We start from the raw sequence: 22129 nt of genomic DNA, 5'->3' as shown, positions 1-22129 counted from the left end.
CGCTTTGGATTGGATTTTCGACGTTATTTAGTCATTATTCATGCCGCACCGGCGGCATACAAATTGTTTTTTGTCGAAATAATCACGAATTTAAACTTGTACGCGATCCTCTGTAAGAGAGCCTCTCTCTTTCAATAAAATTATTATTCGTACGTATATAACTGCGCAACCGCGCATTTGCAATTTTGTGTGCAATGTGAGATATCCGAATTATTAATCCCGTTTCTGTTGATGTCGGCACTGGCAAATCCATTTATCGATTTATACGTAATTCGCGTTTCGCCGTGTGGCGTAGTGACTTATACGCGTTTCGGTAGTTAATCTCACGCGTGTCGTAAAACGGAATTTGCACGCGCCGCGCCAGAATTTATATCTCCACGGTACGACATGCATGTTATATGAAGTACGGCTAGTACTGTCTAAACCCCCACGACGGCAATTGTCGGAGTGTAAAATGGAACATGGACTTTATTACGAAAATACAGTCAAACGTCGAATTAAGCACGACCTTCCAAGTTTACATTAAATTTTACTTAACCGACGGAAAAACATGAAATCTTAATGCGAATTTAAAGTGAATACGTGGTTAAAGACTATAAATTCTAACGAATTGTCGAATAATAATAATAATAATAATAATAATAATAATAATAATAATAATTTATTATTCGACAATTTTGTGATCGCATCATCTGATCTGTGACACTTACTAGCAGTAAAATGTTAAAACTTGAATGAGAAATTAATGACGACTGCAAGCCGTAATCGAAGGGGACTTTAAAATCTTCTGGATCTGGAACTAGTTAAAAAGATTGGGAGTTAAATATGATAAGGAGAAATCGAAGGGAGATAGAGAAAGAGAAAGAGAAAGAGAGTAAGGAACCGCCACGAAAATTACGGGGAAACTTTCAACTAAGTACATTAACACTGGAGAATACTGATCTAAAAAGTTGCTTAAAATATGCGAAGGTGCGTTCATCCAACTATTTTCTACTAAAATTACCGCCGTGGTACAATATTGACCTCAAAATAATTCCTCCACTTTTTCTATAAAATCATATGCATATTATAATCTCAACGCGATACTGAATAAGAAAGTTACATATATATGAAACTAATATAACAATATATTTTTTAGTAATTAAATAATTAACGTAATCATAATTAACAGAAATTTATTTTTGTATAATCGCTACAATCGTCTCATCTCAACGAAATTTTTTCACGTGTCTCTTTACGTCTCATTGGTTATCTGCCGACAAGCAAATGCACGACAGCAGTGTATCGCCGAACGTGAAAGCGTGGTTGGGACCGAGAAAGCGATGCCGATCGACCGGATTAATCGCTTACCGTCGCTTAATCGCTAAAGCCTAACTTTATATTTAAGGATCGGACAACTGACACTGAACCTGTCGCGCGTTTCTAGGGCGTGCGCCGCAGTGTAATTCCCATTCGAGGGGGGCCGACTCACGCGAGGGGGCCGTTAGGTCACGTTGTGAGCAGAAGGAGCGCGAGGATCGCCGACAGCAGCGGTGAGAGGAGGCCGGCGCGGACGCTGCGTGCGGCCGCGTGCATGTCGCCGGAGCTGAGCCTCTGGTTGTTCACGTACGCCTTCATCACCTTGCGCTCGACCGTGTCCACGTGCGAACCGACCTCGGCGGTGCATTTGATCATGGCGGATCCGGTGGCGAAGTGCCGTGGCTCGACCTCCAATCGCAGCCCCAGGCTGTTGGGGATGGTTTTGTCCTTGTTGGGCGAAAACGGCGGGTGCTGGACAATGTTCTCGAGTGATACCTGCAACGAACACGATTGAAGCGGTTTAATGAAGAGCGATCTCCGATGACGTATAGAGATTGGAGACTGGTTCGCGAAATTCCTTCTCTCCATGGGAATAATCGAAACGGATGATTATATGTTGGGAAATTCTCCATGTTTAATTTGTATGATTATGTCAAAAAAAAGGAAAGGATTAAAAATTGATTTGAGAAATTTCCCTTTAATTATGCTTCTTTACGCAATCGCACGATCAATTTCGACAATTGCCAATTCAAATGTTGCCCCTTTTCGATGTACATTAGGAAGCGTATTATATGCGAACGTTAAATGTACCCGATGGTGCGACGGGTAATAAGAGGAAAATTCCGCTGAAAGTCGACACACCGCGAATCGTTTGTTACGTACCGGGCTGCGCCGAAAGAAAAGCGGCGGCTGGACGCGGCGCAGCCGCGAATGAGAAACGAGCTCGCGCTGAAATTTTTGTCTCGTGCGCTGCGTTAAAGGCGAGCGTTTCTTTCGGGGCCGCGGACGGGGCTGCGAGGCCGAGAGGGCGAGAAAAATTGGGCTACGTTCGCTTTAATTTCTGACGGCGGCGGATAAATTCGCGTGTCAGATCATTTCTCCGTTCCCGTTAACCGAATTTTTTCGACCATTATTTGCGACTTCCTATTTTATGCGGCGCATTGTTCCTCGTCGCGGCACGGCGGCGGTACCCGTCGGCTATTGTGCGGATCCGAGAAAATAATCGCTTGCAATTTCGAGTACCCCGCGGCTCCTGATACACAGTCGCATCTTAATCTCGCGGTAATTAAGCATCTCGAGTATCTCGACGATTACACTTAAAATTCTAATCAGAGAGTTTTCGTTATTCCTAAATAATTAATGACTATAAAATTCCGCCGAGCGTTATAGGGAGATTTATGTCTTCCTACTCAGGATTTTCTTTCAGCCTCAATGAACGAACTTTCATAGAAATATGAAGATAGTTTTCCTCAAGTTCGCCGCTCCGACGCGATATCGTTAGGGAAGTTTCGAAAGACTTGGACAGATCATAGGATCGTCCGCGAAACGCTGCGGGACGCATACATATGCAGCGGAGGACGATCAGCGGGCGTTTGGCTTTAAGCGTTCGACGTTAACCATAAGCCGTGGTACGAGCCATGTAACTAATCGAACTATAGCACATTGGACCGAGCCAAACTATCGTCCTCGCTTTGTGGCCGAGGCTCGCCGACTCCGCCGAAGTTAAAGCCCCCCTCCCTCCCTCCCCCCCAGTCCATGGAGAACTACTACTGTTCGTAGATAATGCCTGGGGTCCACGGACCGTCTTACTTACCAATAACTTCCGCATACTGAAACCGAGAATAATGGACGTTGCACGACACGGAATTTCGGTGTATAAAGCGCCCGCGCGACGCTCGCCAGATGATTATCGCTCTCATCCCTTTTCGCGCGAGTAAAAATTACATCCGCGACGAACGTTGTTTTGCAAAATAACTGAAATACACGCGATGCTGATTGATATCGTAGTAACGAAAGAATTCATCGAAACACATTTTGCGCTGTGAAACTTGCATCATCGTTGTTTTCCCCTTGTTTCTCCCCACCCCCTCTCACTCTTTCTCTCTCTTTTTCGAAAAATACCAGTTACGCTGGAAAGTTGCATTTTGCCGCTGTATCCATACCGATCGTGTCGGGTTTATTGATGCATTACACTGTTTTGTATTTTGCATTTTGCGCAACGTCGTGCACACCCGAATCTCTAATGCGTCGGGGAGGAGGGGGAGGAGGATGAGGAGGGGGGAGGAACTTTAACAAATGTGCCAAAGCTGTTTCAATCGAATTTTATTGGCCCTGGCATCCTTTTGATTTATACGTTATTACGTTTTATTGCGATACCGCCCGGGCACCCGGGGCTTTTTGAAGAGCGCTTTGTATTTTACGCGAACGTAATGACTATATAAAATGTTACAGCGTGATGCGCGCGCGCATGTGCGCTTATAAATTTCGACTCTATTAAGTCCGGCCTTTTGTACGCGCATATTTATGTTACGGGAATTAATTTTGCGAGTTCTTTAACTCCCTAATGAATTAATTACTGATAACAAACGCACAATAAACTAATAATGAACGGCTTAAAATTATTAAGCGCCGCTGATTACACACCCGTACACACCTTACATTATTTACAGCTCCCGCTTTGTTTCATCTGAAAATCGTCTTTTTCCCAGCGCTAATTACCGGCGCAAAATATATAGTACCGTTTAATTAAATTCGCATCTCCCGCGTCCGCGTTAAAATTTCACTCCGACATAATGTACGCGCGCGCCGCATATCGTGAAAAAAAGTGTCGGCGCTAATTACCCGAATCCCTTCGTATCGTGAAAATCGCGAGCTTGATTTCGCGGGGAGGCGCGACCGGTCGCTCGAGTTCTCGTTCGATTGTCGGAGGCGACGCGGCGGCCACGAGACAGGAAGATGATGATAATTGTAATTGGCAATAGATTTCGGTGGATGTTTGACGGCGGTCCCCCCCTTCTTCCTCCTCCATAAACCTTCAGAAGGCAGTCATTATCGACGACGGGGAGTTAATCGTCAGGGTGCGTTGACTCGCGCGGGGCAATATTTCAAGGCCGTTGTGTCGAGGCCGCATCGCATCGCATTGGGAGTTCGGCTCGGCGACGATTGCCCGATGCGACGTCATATCGATGATTTATGCACGTCCGTATGGATACCGGAAGATCATTGTTCGTCGCCCGCGCGCACGGTGCTCCGCGCCTCTACGCCGCGCCGCTACCGCGCCGTTCCGCTCGTTGCATTGTACGCCCGCCTTTTCACCCCGCGAATGGGCGCGCGCGCGCGCTTGTCTCTGTACGAACAATGTTTGCCGCGGGGCCGCGGCCATAAGGGCGATTTGCCCGCAATTTCTGAAGGATCCCCATTGTGCGATCGCCGATCGTGACCGGAATCCCGGCGCGGTCGGGCGCGCCCGCGACAATGGGAAACGATTGGGAAACCGTATGTGCAATATGCATTCCCGCGAGGGAAACACGGAATCCTCCCTTCCGCGCCCTGCATGCCAGGAATTTTTCGGTCGCGCGCGCTTTCCCGGCGTATCCAGGATATTCGTACGTGACGAAGGAAAAACGAGGATACATCTCTCGGTTACCTTTCCTCCGCGCGTTATCATGCAGCTGCAAATTGACAAATTCAATTTTTCTCCGAGCGACATAATTTCGCGAGGACCGTCACATTGTAATTTCTAAACACCTTTTGAATGACTTAAAAGAAAAAAAAACAGTACTAATGTTTTAATTGAAACCGTTATTCTTCTCAGTCGGGAAAAAATACGTTTCTACGGTTAATAACGAGTATGTGCAAAACAATATTTTATTATTACAAATATTTTATACATACGGTCGTGCATTGTCGGCGCTAAATGGATGAGAAAACGCCAGGAAAATGGGATTTATGCCGCTCTCGTTTGCACGTATTTCTCGACGGTGCGAACGACAACTTTCAGTGACGACGAGAAGTATACGTGAGAATAATGAAGCTTGCGGTGCCGCCGTGTGTGTGTGTGTGTGCCGGACCGGCATACGACCGCGTGCGCGCGCGTGTAATTATATTTTTTGAAATAATTCTGTCCACATGAGGAATTTGTATTCGCCAGCTGGCTAAGAACAGTGTAAATCCTCATTTCCGGTGCGCGGACATTGGGTAACATATAATAGAGGCTCTGTGTGCCACGCGTAAGCGCACACATATTTTTGAAACAAAGTTTTCTTTTGAAAAATTATTCCAGGATATCTCGCAGTTTAATTATGCACCGTTTTTCCCCGCTCCACCTTCCCTCCCCCTCCATTTTTAGCGACGTTGTTCGTTTTCGCGAGCGAGAATCGCGAGATGTTGCGGAATTAACCAATTTTCGTTCCCTTCTTGAATCTTAATCTTTATTTACGAGGATTATGAGCGCTGGCGGCAAAACTCGCGCGAAAAATAATATTAGCCGGGACTTCCTCTCTCTCTCTCGTAAAGGAAGATTTCTCGTCGTATCACTTTACGCTGGCTCTGCGCGCGCGCGGAGTTAGCGTTTTACCTGGGCGAGGCCCCGGGAAAATAATGTAACTCCACCGTAACATTGTTTTGGATGGGTTACATGATACGAGAGGCAAAGGCGGAATTCAAAATAACAACGGGGGAACAACTCTCCCGCCTTGGGATATAGCTTGTAGCTGATGTTAAAACAACGTTTCCGTAATATCTGCTTTAACGGCGCCTCCGGGTTACATCGCGTGAATTGCAACGACGCGCTCGCGCGGCACGGCGTGGTGCACGGTTTTCTTTCGGTTGCTTTGTACCCGCGTTTCTTAATGCCAACGTAGCCGTGGCGTTTCCGAGAATAATCTAGACTTTATGAGCGCATGCCCGATGGCGGGGGCCTTGTACGCGCGCAGGTAACAAAGGTTGCAACTTCTCTGCCGCTGAAAGATACGAATCAGAATCCGAAATGCACGCGCATGCAAACGCATCGCAGCGGAGCTCGCGAAAGGCTGACGTTAAAATTAAAATTACCCCGCGTTTGAGACAGCGGAATGTCGTTAATAATAATGTGTCCGATATTTGAACTTTTCTTTTAGACCACACGAACCAGACACGGTGATTCTTATAGATTTTTCGTCGCTGAAAACGAATCCGCTAATGAAACTGCTCCATCGTGTCATATTTTTAAGAAAGTTGAATTTGAAAGTGCCAGATATTTTTGAGCAAAAAATACCTCCAAAATGTAACGTAATAAGCAATTCTGCAAATAAATTCGTTGTCTACGCTGAAAGATCTATAAAAGTCGCCCATTATGTTCGTTTGTGTTGCTTTATGCAGAAATATTATCGGCAGCTATCGATAAATTAAAAGAAGGAAGTGTAAACTTATAGGTATAAAATAGAATTTTTTCAGGAGGGTAATTTTTCGTCATTCCATTTGTTGTAAAAAAAATACGAAATTTTAAAAAATTCGACATGGAGAAGAATTTCGCGGATGGACATGACGGGTTTAAGCTCCTTTCTTTTAATTAAGACAAGGACAGTGTAATTATACACGGAGAGAGTATCTATAATTAATTTCACGCACTGTCGTGCAGAGAAGTTGAATCGGTGTCTCCTTTCTCCGCAATTCGATTCTCGCTCGTTGTAACAGCAAAGTAAAATCGTGTCGCGATGCTAAAGGGATTATCCGAGATTGATCTCCCCCGAGGGGGGAGTAATGGCTGCGTTTCGCCGTTTTCATTAAAACCGGCATTCATTATTCGGGGGAGGGAGGAGGGTGCGCGCGAACAAACGGGTAGCGACGACGGTGGGGGATGAACGGAGTGGTATCGGGTCGCCCGAGACATTTGTCTCGCAGAAGCGAATAACAATCGCACCTAAATGGTAATTCGTGCATGCCTGATATCGCTGATTTACGCGGATTGCGGCGCGGCGCGACGCGGCGCGACGCGACGCGACAGGACGGGCGTTTACGCTCGCCCTCGCGATATTGAATGTGTGTTTACGAGTAACGAGTATCGGGAGGGAGGGGGGGGGGAAGGGGAGATTCGTGCCGAATTCGCGAATGTCATCTTGCGGCATTCTGTCGCGCCATAACGAGCACGCCGCTTTTCAACGCCTATATGAATTATACATGTCGATTGAGGCATGTCTCCTCGACGTTCTAATGCATGGAACACCGACGTGGATTAAAGCACGACACACGTGACCCATTTCGACAGAGCCTAGAAATTTCTCGATCGAAGATCGAACGTTTCGTTGAGAGCGGCGATAAATGATTTTGTCAACGCTGGTGGTCTTTCAACGTGACTTGGCCGCACGCTTTATTTCTCTTCTGATTTCAAGTTTTTGAGAAGAGATAGTTAAACCGAAGTAAAAATTAATTAGCGAAATCGGGTTAAATTCCTCGAAGAAGGTGCCCCGGAGTAACGTGCGTCCTGCTCGCGACCTGGTAACGTAAGAGTAGCTGAATCTGGGTATCTGGATGACAAGGTAAAGCTCTCTTTGAAAATTTATGAGATGTCCTTTCAAGACAGGGCCCATCGATATGGATGAGATTATCGATTAAGCGCGCAAACCTTTCAAGAAGTTCTTTGAGCCGCAAGCTCCTTTTCGTAAGAAGCTAGTAATGAAACGTCCGTTCTCGTTAAGTTAGCTGGTGGCAAATTCACTTACTGGGCTCCAGCAGAGCTGGAATTGCGCACAAAATCCAATATAGGTTTTTGTCATCAAAGAAAGTACTTTTGTCTTCGAAAGCGCGTCGCGAAAAATATCACTCGAAAGATATCCGCTAAATTGGAATGTCTAGAAATAGCGCCGCGCTTATTTTCAAATACAAATTTAATTTTTGAGTTGTGCTAATCTAACTAAAATATAATTTCGCGTATCGATTTTAGCAAGATTTTACTGCGTCATTTCGAGACAAATAATCTTATATCTCAGTGTCGCGAGGAAGATGGAGAGAAAAAGAGGGGAGAGTGCCAGTTGCGTCCGATTGAAATTATCCTCGTCGCGGGTAAACGCGGGTAAAGTCTCATCGTCGGAAATCTCGGTTCCGTCTCGCCCGCGGCTGTATTTCATTTCGTGATCGCTTTAAACACCGACAATTTTCAGCCTTAACCTCGCACACCAACTTCGCGCATTCAGTAGCCCGAAGATCGCCTAACTTGCGCCTCTTAAACCGTTTTGCATGAAATTAAACGCTGTTGGCTGACCGTAATTACGCGCGGGAAAGTTTATTCTCTTGATTATTTAAGAGAAGCACGAAGATGATCACGATTTCATTTTCTGTTCTTGTTTCTATTTATCGTCAGCTCGTCCCATGCTGGATTAAGATATTTGGAAGCTTTGGCGGTTCAGCTTGCAGTTCTCCATTTAAGGTATCTAAAAATAGAGATTAAGAATTTTCTGAGGAGTATTAAATATTAATAATACTAATATTTGTTCTTTTGTTATCTCATAATTCATAACTTTATTAATTTTAATAACTCTTATTATCAAAATGTCTATCGAGAAATCTTTTTTTTGTAGTTTTTTTTTTGAGAGGTACCAACATTTCTCGAAGAAACTTCGGCGCTCGGGCGGGCGAGCTGCGAAGGCAACTCTCGAAGGCGCAAAGAATGTCGCGATCGCGAAATATAAATCCCGCGGCGTTTACAAAAGTTGTACCGCCCGCGCGAATGCATAAGATATTCGCCCGAACTATAACACTTCGGACTTCGCGGCCAGGAGTTCTTCTACGCCGCTTTATACGACGCGTTTCTCAAATCGGCGAGTACGCGGCGGCGCTTTGTTATCATCGTGTTTCCCCGGCCTCCCCTTACCCCCTTCCCCATGCCACCGCCCGTGTCGTTTCCCGGCGCGACGAAACTTTTTCCCCACGCGCAATTTGCCGACGACAATGCGCCCTGCCACGGGACTCGCCTGCAGGGCTTCGCGCGCCCGGTGTGTCTCTTCACCCTTATCGCACCCCCTTTCTTAACGCTGAACTCTCGCCTTCCGCATTACCCCGTTCCACTATCTTCCCCCTCGCTTCTCCGCTCCTTCTTCCGTTCCCTTCATTCCTGGCCACCTTCCTTCATTTCGAGCGTGCATTACGCTTGCCTGGTGTTCTTCCTACGTTCTTCTTTCCTGTCCTGTAATCATATACCCGGCGAATATCGCGCTCCCCTTCTTTCGGGGCCGCCTTTGTTAACGCGAGAAAAATATAACATCTGGGAGGAAAAGGTGTCGAAAAAGTCAATGTAATAACGCGTTCGTTCTTATCATAATTTAGTCTCCTTTGTGCTGCGATAAATAAGAAACAGTAGGATAGCGTCTTCCATTTCTTGATACGTTTACGCGATATAAGAAAAAAATCTCGTCGTCTTTCATTTTATGATGATTAAAGCCACGTCTTCGCTCATTATTTACGTACATTTATTTTTCAATTGCGTTAATTTTTATTTAGATATATTTATTAAAAATCTAGGGTATATCTGCGTTTCGCAAACTTGCTTTAAAATTCACACAATTCAAAAAATGTGAAAATGGTTTTTCCTCGTTTTTGAGAAATTTATATAATTTTTTGAATTGTGTAACTTTTGAAGCAAGTAATATATAAGAGATATATGCACATCTGCGTTGATAAATTATAAATGTGGGAAATTAAATCGCATGAGAACTCGGCACGGCCGCAAGTGTGCTTGTGCCGAAAAATGTATTACCGCATTTCTCGATAGCGCCTTACGACGATCAATTTTAACGACTGCAGAACGTATCTTTCCAAATCTTTCTAGCCCATTTCCGCTCTTTCTCTCGGACGTATCTGCATATGAAAAATGTATTTGCCCCGCTTTATATCCGTCTTCCGCTCCCGAATAAAAATGCGAATCATTTTTCGCTCGCTTAGTACCGCTCGCGGACTCGCACAGGTAAAATATACGCCAGGTACATCGTCGTCTTCGCCATTTTTTCCATTTTCCCTGCATCTTCTCTCTAGTTTCTTTGATTATCCGCTTTACGACCTACTCTGCTATCATATCGATTTCCTTTTTCACGCGCTTGTTATCTGTTGATTTTATTTTTATTTACTTTTATACATCATTTTTCCATTTCAAAGTTAATTTATTTTTGTTTCCGCTGTTTTCATTTAATTTATAAATATTATAAATATTATATAAATATTATAAATATTATAAATATTATAAAATTTATCATTTTTCAATCTCAAATTTTTTTTCACTTTTGCACGTATCTTTTATAGATCATTATTTTATTACTTCGGCGCATGGAGTTCCGCTGTATTTCTATTACTTCTTGTATTCTATGTTTATACGTTATTTACTTTATTTACGTTTCTCGTGTCGCATTGTCCTACTTTGCCGCGCTTCTTCCTCTTGGCATACTTACTCCGCGCGCGCGCGCGACTATACCTTGCCTCCAATAAGCTCAACCTCATTCCGCGGATGCAGACGTATAGCATCGCTTTTTCGCATATGATCGCGTCCGCTTCCATTTCCTTCGGAGAACTCCCGCGCGCGCTTGTCTCTCGACTTACTTCCGGTCTCGCGCACACTTCTGCCCTTTATTTGCTTCCGCGACGGAAACGCGCGACGGTAACTTTCTCCTCTCGCTTCCGCCGTCTGGCTACCGAACGAAAGAGTCGTCACGGCGACGGCGATGTCGCGCGAATCGCGACCCTTCCTTCTACTCCCGCGTCGTCGGCTTGATTACACGCTGGAAGTTGCCTCGCGACGTTCTGTCTTTCCGTGTCTCGCCTCGATACCCCACGGCACTAAACGCTAGATGTAATTTTCGCTTCTTCTCTTGAATAGTCGCTACCGTGCGGTGGCGCACTGCGGTTTCCGCTGAAGATTTGTTTTTCCAGCCTTGTGCGAGCTCTCCTCTCCCTCTCTCTCTCTCGCCCGCTTCTCTCTGCGTCTCGGTGAGCTTTTGTCGTGCGGTCGTTTTACCTCTACTCGTTTGATCCCGGTGTTCTCGCAGTTTTCTCCTCGTTCGCCCTATCCCCGGTCTCCCTTTTCTGTCCCTCCGTCCCTTTCCTTTTCTCGATTTCCATTGCGCCGACAGAGATCAAGTGGAGTCGGGCTAGCCTGTGGCCCAACCCGGACTCAGCCTGGACCATCGAGAGCACCATCAAGAGCACTATTGGCGCAGGTTGGATCTAGGGTGGCTTTAAGTTAGATTCAGATTGACTCCAGACTGGACTCGGAATGCTTTTCTCGAGCTGCTCTCTTATTACATGTCTCTTATAGCTTCACAAATTTTCGATAAATTCAAATGAAAAATGTAATACAGTCTTGGCCCATCGAGTACAAAGCACCCTTATTTTATCGCATTTTCTTGGAAAAGGCGTTAATAAAAATCAAAGGAAAATAATATTATTTTTCAATAAAACTGTTTTTAAATTTATTTTTCGTTAGATGTAGGACATTTACAATCAGTCAATTTGTGGGAGTGCTTTATGTTTACAGCCAAGACTGTAGTACAGAGAAGTTTCATTGCAGCATCAGAATTATATTAAAAGGATGCTTCACTTTTGAATTCTCGCAAGTCTCGAAGAAAGATTTAAGGCGAGAAAGCGTGTTATTATCTCTGCCTTCTTTTTATCTCCCACGCTGAGATTTATGATATTATTTTACCTCTTTGTTTTTTACGCTCTGCAGAAGAATGCCCGTTGTTTCCTTACCTTCAACGTAATCGCGGTGTGCCAATATTTTTGTGGCGATAATATTGATCCTGCCTTTATACAGGCGGCTCCTCAACGCTGTCGTCCATCTTCTCTCCGCTTGTCCGCTCCATCACGAGACTTGATTCTCCCGCGTGTGTTGCTCCTCCTTTCCTCGAGGTTTTCATTTCCAGGGCAGAGATTAAATGGTGAAGCGACTACGCGGACAATCCGCCGGGGCTTCGTGCGTTATTGAGTCGCGCCATCTCTTCTCTTCTTTTCTCCTCTCCGCTCGGCTTCCATTTCCTCCCCTTTTGCAATCGCCTTTTGTTATCTGTTACAGATCCGCCGGTGGAAAAAAATAACGATGTCTGTTTAGTCGGCTGTTTTCCCGCTGCGTCTCTTTTCTCTCTCTCTCTCTCTCTCTCTCTCTCTCTCTCTCTCTTTCGTGATACAAATGCAAAAGCTACAATTACAATCCTTCCTGTTGTCGGAGTGGCAAGAAGCATTCAGAGAATCTCTCGAGAACGCGATTTGAGCGAATCAATTTCAAGTTGGATTCGCGATTATTTGCAATAAATATTCGCTAATTTTATTAGATCTTTGTAATAAAATTCTAATAAAATTTTTCAAAAATATCTATTTTGTATATAAAAATAACTGTGTGGAGATAACTTATGTATCGAGTAATAGCTACTTATTGCTTGCTTACTCTTTAGCAACTGGTAGCGATAAAAATATAATAAAATGACGTTCGGCGAGTGTATTTTCTTGGCCGCTTTTTCGTTCATTTTGTCGTAGGAAATGTTCCTTTGGTCGCCTCTTTCTTAACCGTTTCACACGATTTTCATTGCCACAGTGAAGATTAAGTGGCAGAACGGCGGCGACGGTCCGTACTTCGTGCATTACCAGGCTCTCCTGCATTCTCTTCTCTCTCTCCTTTTCTTCGTCCCTTCTCTATTACGTTTTGCTTTCTTAGCCTTGGCTCTTATTCCTCTTCTCCTCCTTCCTCTTGTCCTACCTTTCTCTAATGTCGAAAGAATCGTCCGGAATCCAAGTGGAGAGCGCGACAGGGTTGCGAGGTAGGGATTTCTCTCGTCTACTTCATCCGCACCTCCGTTTTCGTTTTACACGCGAATCCGAAGCCTTGACAAAGCACGATTTCATGGGGAACTTTGTAGACTCGTTATGGGGGGACTCGGGTTTCTCAAACGTGATAGGACCTCTCCTCTCTACTTATTGTGTTGCCGTTATTATCCTCGTGATACTCTCTCTCTCTCTCTCTCTCTCTCTCTCTCTCTGCTTCAACATTATCTATCATAGAGCTCGTAATAATCTACTCAAGTACGAGAACGAAATTTTTATGCGAAAATAACGCTTTTGAGAGGACTATTGAGAGGGAATGATTAATGACGTCCCCGTCGAATCGATCCTTCAATTCTGTCGATATCAACGGGATCCGACATCGCGATAACCGTTGAACTCTCTCTCAGTCTTCGCGGTTCACGGAAAATGCAAATAGTTCAGATTATCCTTTGTATCGCTCGCTGCGACTAATTTGTATAATATCCATACTGAAACGGCCGCAATTCATTGGTTCCGATTATAATGTCGACAACGTTAATTACAACGAAATAACAGGCACTGCGGGCTTTCATGTACCGGCTAATTTCAAAGGCTCGTCGGGCATTTCAATAATCCACCACTTCCCCCTTCTTCCCTTTCTGTCTCTCTCTCTCTCTCTCTCTCTCTCTCTCTCTCTCTCTTTCTCTTTCGTCTCTCCTCTTTGATTGTCCAGACGCGCTAATCACGACTCACGATTTCTATTATTAATCACAGTGCGCGTCAGCGCTGCCTAATTGCAAAATTCAAAACTGACATTACCAGAACGAGGCCCGGTGGCCGGTACCAATCAATCACGCTTAGCGCGGCCCGCGTTCCGTTCTGTTCTCCGATTTTGTGGTTCGCATTAACAGTTTCCCACCCCCCTGCGCCACCTCTCTTCCCCTCTTTCGTTTTCTCCTCCATCCGTTATATCGTTTCCGCGCTCGCCTGTCTCGCGGGTGTCCCCAGCGTGCTCGTTCCTCTGCTCTCCGGAGCGCACGCACTCCCAGCTGCACCTAGATATGCCTTCTCCGATGTGCGAACACGCGTGTATGTTTGATGAGTCGCTTGCCACGACATGACACACTGCATAATTCATCCGCATGCGCCATTTGCGCGACGGTCAGACGGCTTGACGTACTGGTTGAATTTTGATTCACCGTCAAGCCAGAGAGAGAGAGAGAGAGAGAGAGGCTCGAGGGGGAGGCACTCCGTGACATGATGTCTCCGGATGAAACTCGATTTCCGATCCTGCGGACCGTGTCGTCGAATTTAGAGCATTGCGATTTTTCGCTTTCCTGAACGCTATTATAATGCAAGAAGAGGCATTATGTGTCACGACAAAACTGTTCTCGCATCGCTCGTGTTATATAACAACGACATAACTCAAAAAATAAAGTTCTCCAGAAAAATAAATTTGGATATTTTGAATCATTAAAATTTTGTTAAACTAATTTTGAAATGCAAGTTTGATATGATAACTATAAATGTAGAGGAATAAAAGTATATGTCTTTTCTTTTCTTTACGTTCTTATTCTTTCTTTGCAAGCAACTTAAAATGATCATTATGTTTAAATTATGTCATTGTTGTAGTAAATAAGAGCATATATAACTACATGAGAAAGAATATCTAAAATGGACAACGAACGATACGTTTAAACTCTGATTCTCTCTTTTATCCTACTAGCAGGATTCTTTATTGAAATACTTAAAACCGGGAGGTTTAACTGTCGCACGCAGGAAATTCGATTTGTCGGCGTTTGCCATTAAAACGACAATGTCTTCTTCGGCGGGTGCGACACATCTTCGTGCTCAATAAATCCCCGGTGGTTCACGATCCTACGCCCGAGATCGTTATTCGCCCTGTTCTCCGCGATCTCGATGAGGGAGATAAACTTTTATCCCGAGAGAAGAGCGGCGCGAGCGCGCGACAGAAATCTCGCTCGTTCTCGAAAAGGAGACAGAGCGTCGGGTGGGACCTCTGAAGTCTGGGCTGGAAAGAGGGATGAGCGCGGAGGGATGAGGGGGGATTTTATGGTATTTTGCGAGCTCGTGCTCGATCAATGGGGCTTGAAGGCTTATAAATCCGCGGCGCCGCAGTCGGCCGGCTTCGTTTTATCGTCGATTTTAAGCGCCCGCCGGTACGCGAATCCCGTTCTGTTCCGAGACTCAACGTCGCTCGTCGATTCTCTCGATCCGGTTTCCCTCTGGAATCTCTCGCGACGTCTCCTGCACGCGTGTGCACGCACGGCTCCTCTCGCGGATCTATCGAAGATATACGGACAAGTTCTCGCTTTAGCTCGATAATCGTAATTAAAGGCATTTATTGCGCGCGATTACGACACTGGGCTGTCGAGACGTCGTTAAACTTTATGCGACGAGTCACGTTGTTCAAGTCGTAAAGACATATATATTTCGCAGCGCGTTTCCGCGCGAAATATCATCTACCGTTGGTCGGCGTACTTCGTAAAAAATTTTTGCCTCTTTTTTTTAGTGTATTAGCGAACGAACAGATACTTTTCTCATCATTGGAGGCATATCGTCTGCTAAGTGCGGATTATGTACATATGCGCCGGGGCGCGGTGAAAGCTCTCGTTAGGCCGTCTTGAAAAGCCGACGGCTTTCACGCCGGATTATATATTTCACCGTTCATTTTTGCGCGATTCCGACTGGCGTCAATCGGCGCTATTCGAATCCGGCAAATCACCATCGGCACATAATGCACGTAGCGCATGTATTAAAAGCGGTAATATTTTCGAACGCACGCTTTTTCGCTTTCTCTCTCTCTCTTTATCTCGCAGACAAAAATAATGCAAGCGTCACCATTGCTCGAAACGATCGTAATCTAAACCGGATTTTGTGTTATTGAAAATACACGATGACGCGGCGAATGAAATCTCGCCATGATAATCCGTCCATGAGCGAGACAAAATTCTCTGCCGGCGAATTAATATAGCCTTCTACAGCAGTCCTCTATTATTTTCATCTAACTATAATTGTAATTTTTCCCCGAACATATTCATATTAAATTCACGTATTCATTATATTCAATTCGAGTCCAACGCTCGTAAAATTACGGACGTTAATACTTTTGGAGAAGCGCAGACATGGATTGCATCTAAAAATAAAAAAAAACGTAAAAGAGCGAAGAGAATTTATTGAATAAATAATTTAATTTAATATTAAATAAATGATTAAATAAATATTTGATTATCTATTAAAGTGCATCAATTACATTGCAGAAACAATTTATTCCGATATCTCGAGTGGATGTAAAACGGTTCTTTTTTTTGTTCACGAAGTATCGCTTTGTATCAAACATAATATTTGCATTTTTTACATTCTTCGTGAATTTTTATTTGAAAAAAAGATGCAATTAATATTGATTATATACGACGCGTAGGTGTGATTTTTATTTAGACAAGCACGCCGTGAGAGTGTATGCCGATTGCGCGCAGTAGATCATCGGCAGATGGAGGCCGGCAGTAGTAACAGCTGCTTCCGCTCAGACCGCCATGGGGCGGTGAAAGGCGGACGCCGTCGCCGGTCGGGCCGAACCGCAGGAAGAAGTATCCGTTCCGTAATTGGTCGCGAATGCTTTCCGCCATTTATCGGCCAGCAAAAACCGTGTCGTCTCCCTTTCACGCTCGATCGACCTTAACCATTTCCCACGACGTGCTAATCGCCACGTCGTTTAACGCCCCTTCCGTCCTAAACCCCATCCCCGCCCCCGTCCCCGCGCTCCGGCCAACGACTGCGAAACCGGACGATCAATCAGGCGATCCACATATTTCACCGCTTTGTCGCGGTCGCGCTCGTCTTCCGACACCGGCCGTGGCAGTCTCGAATGTATTTCACGTCGCCTGTAAATTCCAATCGCCCGCGTATCATTCGCGTACCTTTGTGACCGTAATGAATTTTCCGCGCCTGTAATCGCGACCGCGCGACAGCGCAAAAGATCAATTATGCAATTTTTTCAGCATTTTCCTCTTTATATTCTCTAAATATATTTATTACAGTGATTATAGCTTAAATTTAATAGCGATATTTTGTTTAATTAAATTTTATTCAAATCTCTCGCGTCACGTACGTATATTACAAATTATTTCACAGTATTTTATTTCAAAACTGATGAATATTATTATCGTTTTATAGATTTAAAGCGAAATATATTCGTATTAGCAATTACATTATGATGAATCTCGAATTACTGCGAATACAGCAGCGTTTTTCAAAGCGGAATATCGCAGTATCGCGTATAAGTTCATTCCCCGCGTGTATAGTAACACGATATAATTTCTACAGGATCGGTTCGTGAGATACGCAACGTAAATACATACATTACGATACGATATTAATTTGATAAACTCGCCGTATATTTTGTGCACTAATCAGATATAAACTCGCGACGTATTTTATAATTTTATGTATGCGTCGGGCGTATACATGTACAATTGTACAGACTGTTCTGTTGCATAATGCGTTTTGTACTCGTAATAACCTGATAATGCCGCCGGATTATCTCTTGACGGCGCGAAATCCCTCTTTTTTTTAAACGGTTGCCACTTTTCGAACTCATTGTCAGAAATGACGTGTCGCGGCAGCGACGACAGTAGCTCTTCCCCTCCCCGCAAACTTCTTCTCCCCTTTCCACGCGAGGGAGTCTTTCTTCTATCTTCTCGGGATACTCTCGTCCTCCGTTCGGCGGATATATCCCCGGGGGGGAAAAGTTAAATGAATATTCAGGACCGTCGAGAGAGAGGCGCGTTTACATTCAGCCGCTACTCGTGCACGAGGATGTAAACGAGCGATCGTGCAATATCGATCCGCCTCCTCTACGTCCCCTTTCCTCGCCCGTGTCTCCCGTGTGCGACGGAAAAAAGGCCGGTTTGTACTACTAATTCCTCGCCATCAGCGGACACGTGCATGCGAACCTCGCGGATCTCTCGGGAGTCTGCGATTCGGCAATTTTTATTAACGCTAAATATAGTAATTAATTACTTCGGATTTTAATTCTTTCAACTCTGTATCGATGTTACTTGTCATCGTCATCGAATGGATAAACACTCGATTTCTATTACTAATTCTATTTGCTAAAAACATAATAAAAAATATATAAGATTTATTTTAGTGTCTGATATGGTTATCATGGATTTGCAGTTGCGCCGCTGACAGATAAAAATATGTGGAAATATTATCGCGATTTTTTAGAATTTGTTGCATATGTCGTAAACACACGTCCCTACCGGGTAAAAAGAATTAATAGGATTGCGTTACACAATGCATGGACCGTGTGCACAAATCCCGTTCCATTTTTCGTAAACATTGATATATCATTGAAGATTGAGAGGCGGAAACGCTCGTGGTTTTATCTGGAATCCCCGCAGACAAGGGCTGAAATTCGCTCTATGGGGCTTTGTATAGTCGAAGATTCAATGAAAGACAGAGACAGAGATGAAAAGAGAGAGAGAGAGAGAGAAGTACAGTTGCAGAATTGCAAAACACTATTTTGAATTTCATAGCGACGCCGTACCCGGGATTCTGAAATTAATCAGATTCAGTCGCACAATTCTGATTATAGAGTCCGTAATTTGATTTATCTCCGCGTTATCGTCGTGCCATTTATTTTACGATACGGTATACCGCCGGACGCCGTAAACGGGGTGCGAGGGTACAGGGCGCGGCGGCGCGGCGGTACTTCGCGTACTCTGGAATGAACTTGGCCGACCCTAGCTGGCCCTAGGGTAATTTATCAAATTGCATGCTGGTAATCGTTATTACCAGCGCGGCCGGCTATTATCGCGGCCAAATCTCAATCCGCGTTGCCTTTTAGCGGACCATAATTGGGCCGTTAACGTGTATCGTGTATATACTTGCCCAGAGGCTTTTTACGGGCGTTTCGCAAGATAAGTCTTCGACGCGAATGCGCAATATCAACAAACGCGCGAGCGCCCTGACACGTGGCAGTCTTAATAAAACTGTATAGCGGAGTATATTGAAGTATATGCGTGTAAAACGGGACAATATTGGCCCTCGTAAAGGGAAACAGAAAGATATCAATGTATTAATGGATATCAAAGTGGATTATTTATTAAATATCAATACCAATTTTGGTCTCATTATTATTTCACAAGTTTGCACTGTCATCAACGAAATTAATTGGAGCGATGGAAATGCTTTTCGCTCCGCGATTTAATAACATAGAATCGTTCTTGTATAAAGTTCCTCCTCCTCCTCCTCTTCTTCTCTCTCTCTCTCTTCTCTCTCCCTCTCTCTCTCTCTCTATCTATCTATCTATCTATCTATCTCTCTTCCTCTTCTCGTTATTAGCTTCGTTAAATAATATTCTAAACTGAAATATTTTGATTTTCCCTATTTTAATATTTACTACCATCGTACGTACGATAAATAGCGCTGAATAATTCCGTGGGTATTTTGATTACGTTACGGGTACATTAATAAACGTTTCCATATCGCCGCAAATATAATAGTTGCAAAGGGGAAACACATCGTAATTAACGGTGTAGCCGGCATTCATAAGCCACCGCGAGCGCGACGCGCAAAGAGTGAGTGCATCGGATGGAGCAAGAGGCAGGGGGAGGGGTGGGAAAACATTTCACGAAGTTAATGAATTCCCATGGGAATGCCGTAGAACTGGCTTCGGGCCATTAATACGGTCCATTCACAAACACAACTCTTCGCTCTCTCATGCCAGACGCCCTCGTTAAAACTTTCCGAAGCGCGCGAGCATCTCTACGTCAGGGGCCTGCGGGAGGGGAGGCGGGGGAGTGGAAAAAAAAGAGGAAGTTTCCTTTGCGTAAAAACAAACGGAGGGTGCCTGTAACCAATCCCCCTTCCTCCCTTACCCCTTCACAAAATGCTGGTCCTGGTGTCGCGGCGAAGCCCTCGCCGCGTTTTATGGGGAAGATGTAGGGTTCGCGACGGTTACGAATATTACCCTCGACGCGAGCTACGATCGTGCCGGGGAAACGCTCTCTCCGAGTGCTAATGGAACATTTGGTGACACAACATTGTGAAACATGCGGTTGCCTGCTTACTCCGATGGAACCGACGATCGTACCAGCATCTCCGGACAAACTTGTCGAGCACCTCGCTTATTCATTCCTCGATCGCTACAGTTTGATCGAGAATAGAATTGTGAAGTTTTAAGACGTGGAATATTTTCGACGCTCTCTTCGTACGTATTGCGCGTTCGAGGAGTCATCTGGCCTCCGTTGGATCGAGATGGAAATCCGTTAGGATAAGTTGGAGCACGAAACATATGCTCTACTGGAAAATTACCAGCTCGTGAATATCCGTTAATTTTACGACGGGGACTAAAATAAATACGCGAAGTTCGTACCATAAATTACATACACCTCGCACGTGCTCCTGCCATTATCTTGAGTGGACACTCGGATAATCGCACGGGTACTCGGCACGAAAAGCGTCTACGGGAGCTAATTAAATATTTAACTTGCACCCGCCCCACGGTTAGCCCACGTGTGCGAACGTAATCGTTTGTATTTTTGACCGAGAGATTAAATGGAAATGTTAATCAGTTACGCACGAATGCCAGAATGCTCGAGTACTCGCGTCGACGACGGAACACGCACTTCCGAGATCGATTTGATTATCGTACGGTAAATTCCGAAATATCGCTTTCGTGCCAAACAGCCGCGTCCAGATTCAAATTCCCGTTTGTTTCAATCCGGAAAAAAGAGTCTTTAAGGCACCATAGGACGTATATTGCGCGGCCCTATCGTGCAATATCAGAATATATGTGTATGGGAATGTTATTAGTATTTACATATACATGTGCGCATTCGCGTGGAGATAAACGAAGCCGTGCTTTTATCCGCTGTCTGCAGACATTTCAAGACGAGAGCGCTTCGCATTATGCGATTTTCTACGCGCGGCGTAGGAAAGTCTATAACAGAAAAGGTCTATAGGAAATTTATGGAAACGTCTGAGGACACGACATAGAATTTTATTTCGACGGCGCGCACCGCGTATCGTTAGGAAGCCAAACAAGCTTTGGGTAATAGATTCCGCGATGTTGAAAACATTCTGTCGACTTGTTCCCGATCTTATATTCGAGTTTTCGATACTATTCAACTCGTAGCGCACACTCCGCAATCGTTTAGACGTTAGCGTTTTATGAGTATAAAGAATACTTTGTGAATCTGTGAAAGAAAGGATCTCTTTCGAATTCTTCTGATGTGAATAACATAAATATAATAATCGTGCATGAAATTTTATTCTAAATTCTCAAAAATGCTTTCTGATTCTATTCTTGTTTTATTTCTTACTCTGCAAGTTTTAATTTTGTGAAGGTTTCGATCTATCTTCAATTAAACTAGTTTAATTGAAGATACAAAAAAATTTTTTAAAATTATTTTAAATTAGATAAGGTTTCTTGTAAACATCTTATAGATTTTTAGATTTAAATTTATATAAAATTGAGATTTAATACGTTTTGTGTAACATTACTAAAGACTCAAATAAAAATATTGAAATAAAAATGCATTTTAAAGGGGATGAACAATACATTTATGTATGGCTTCTGATCAAAATTTCAATATAATATTTGTTTTTCTTGTTTAAATTTTAAATATCACAAAAAGCCATTTTTAACGCATTAAATCTCAATTAGGTATTCCAAAAACTTGACATGCTGATAAAATTTAGCTGCAATATCGTTTTCAACATCTAAAAATCTATAAGAAGATTTTCTGGATCAAAATAATTTTTGGCTGTGAACCAATATTATCAATCTTTAACCCTCGAATCGCAAGCATTTCAATCGGCAACTCGCGGTTCTCAATTCTCAATCTGTCGTTCTTTTTTATATATATTTTTTTACTAATCATTGAATATATATATAATGCGGTGCACGTTTCAATACGTAGCGCAGGAGAATCTGATGTAGGTATGTTCTTACTTTGCAGGTACTCCGGGAATCTCGAGGAAATAGATCCGTGCGTGATCCATCGGACGGAATGGCGGCTCGCAGTCTCGAAGAGCAGGCGCGCGC

General features: G+C 44.1%; 1 protein-coding gene across 1 annotated transcript in view; it reads right to left on the bottom strand.

Moving 5' to 3' along the window:
• Positions 1-1488: 1488 nt before the first annotated feature.
• Positions 1489-22129, bottom strand: part of LOC105455189 — a 96087-nt gene continuing 75446 nt past the window's right edge. The window contains exon 5 of the mRNA XM_011698309.1: positions 1489-1794. Coding sequence (XP_011696611.1) covers positions 1489-1794 — 306 coding nt within the window. The remainder of the gene's footprint in view (positions 1795-22129) is intronic.

This window comes from Wasmannia auropunctata, unplaced genomic scaffold, assembly GCF_000956235.1.
Source record: "Wasmannia auropunctata unplaced genomic scaffold, wasmannia.A_1.0 LD335921.1, whole genome shotgun sequence".
Taxonomy (NCBI): Eukaryota; Metazoa; Arthropoda; class Insecta; order Hymenoptera; family Formicidae; genus Wasmannia; species Wasmannia auropunctata.
This window is presented reverse-complemented; position numbering and strand designations above follow the sequence as displayed.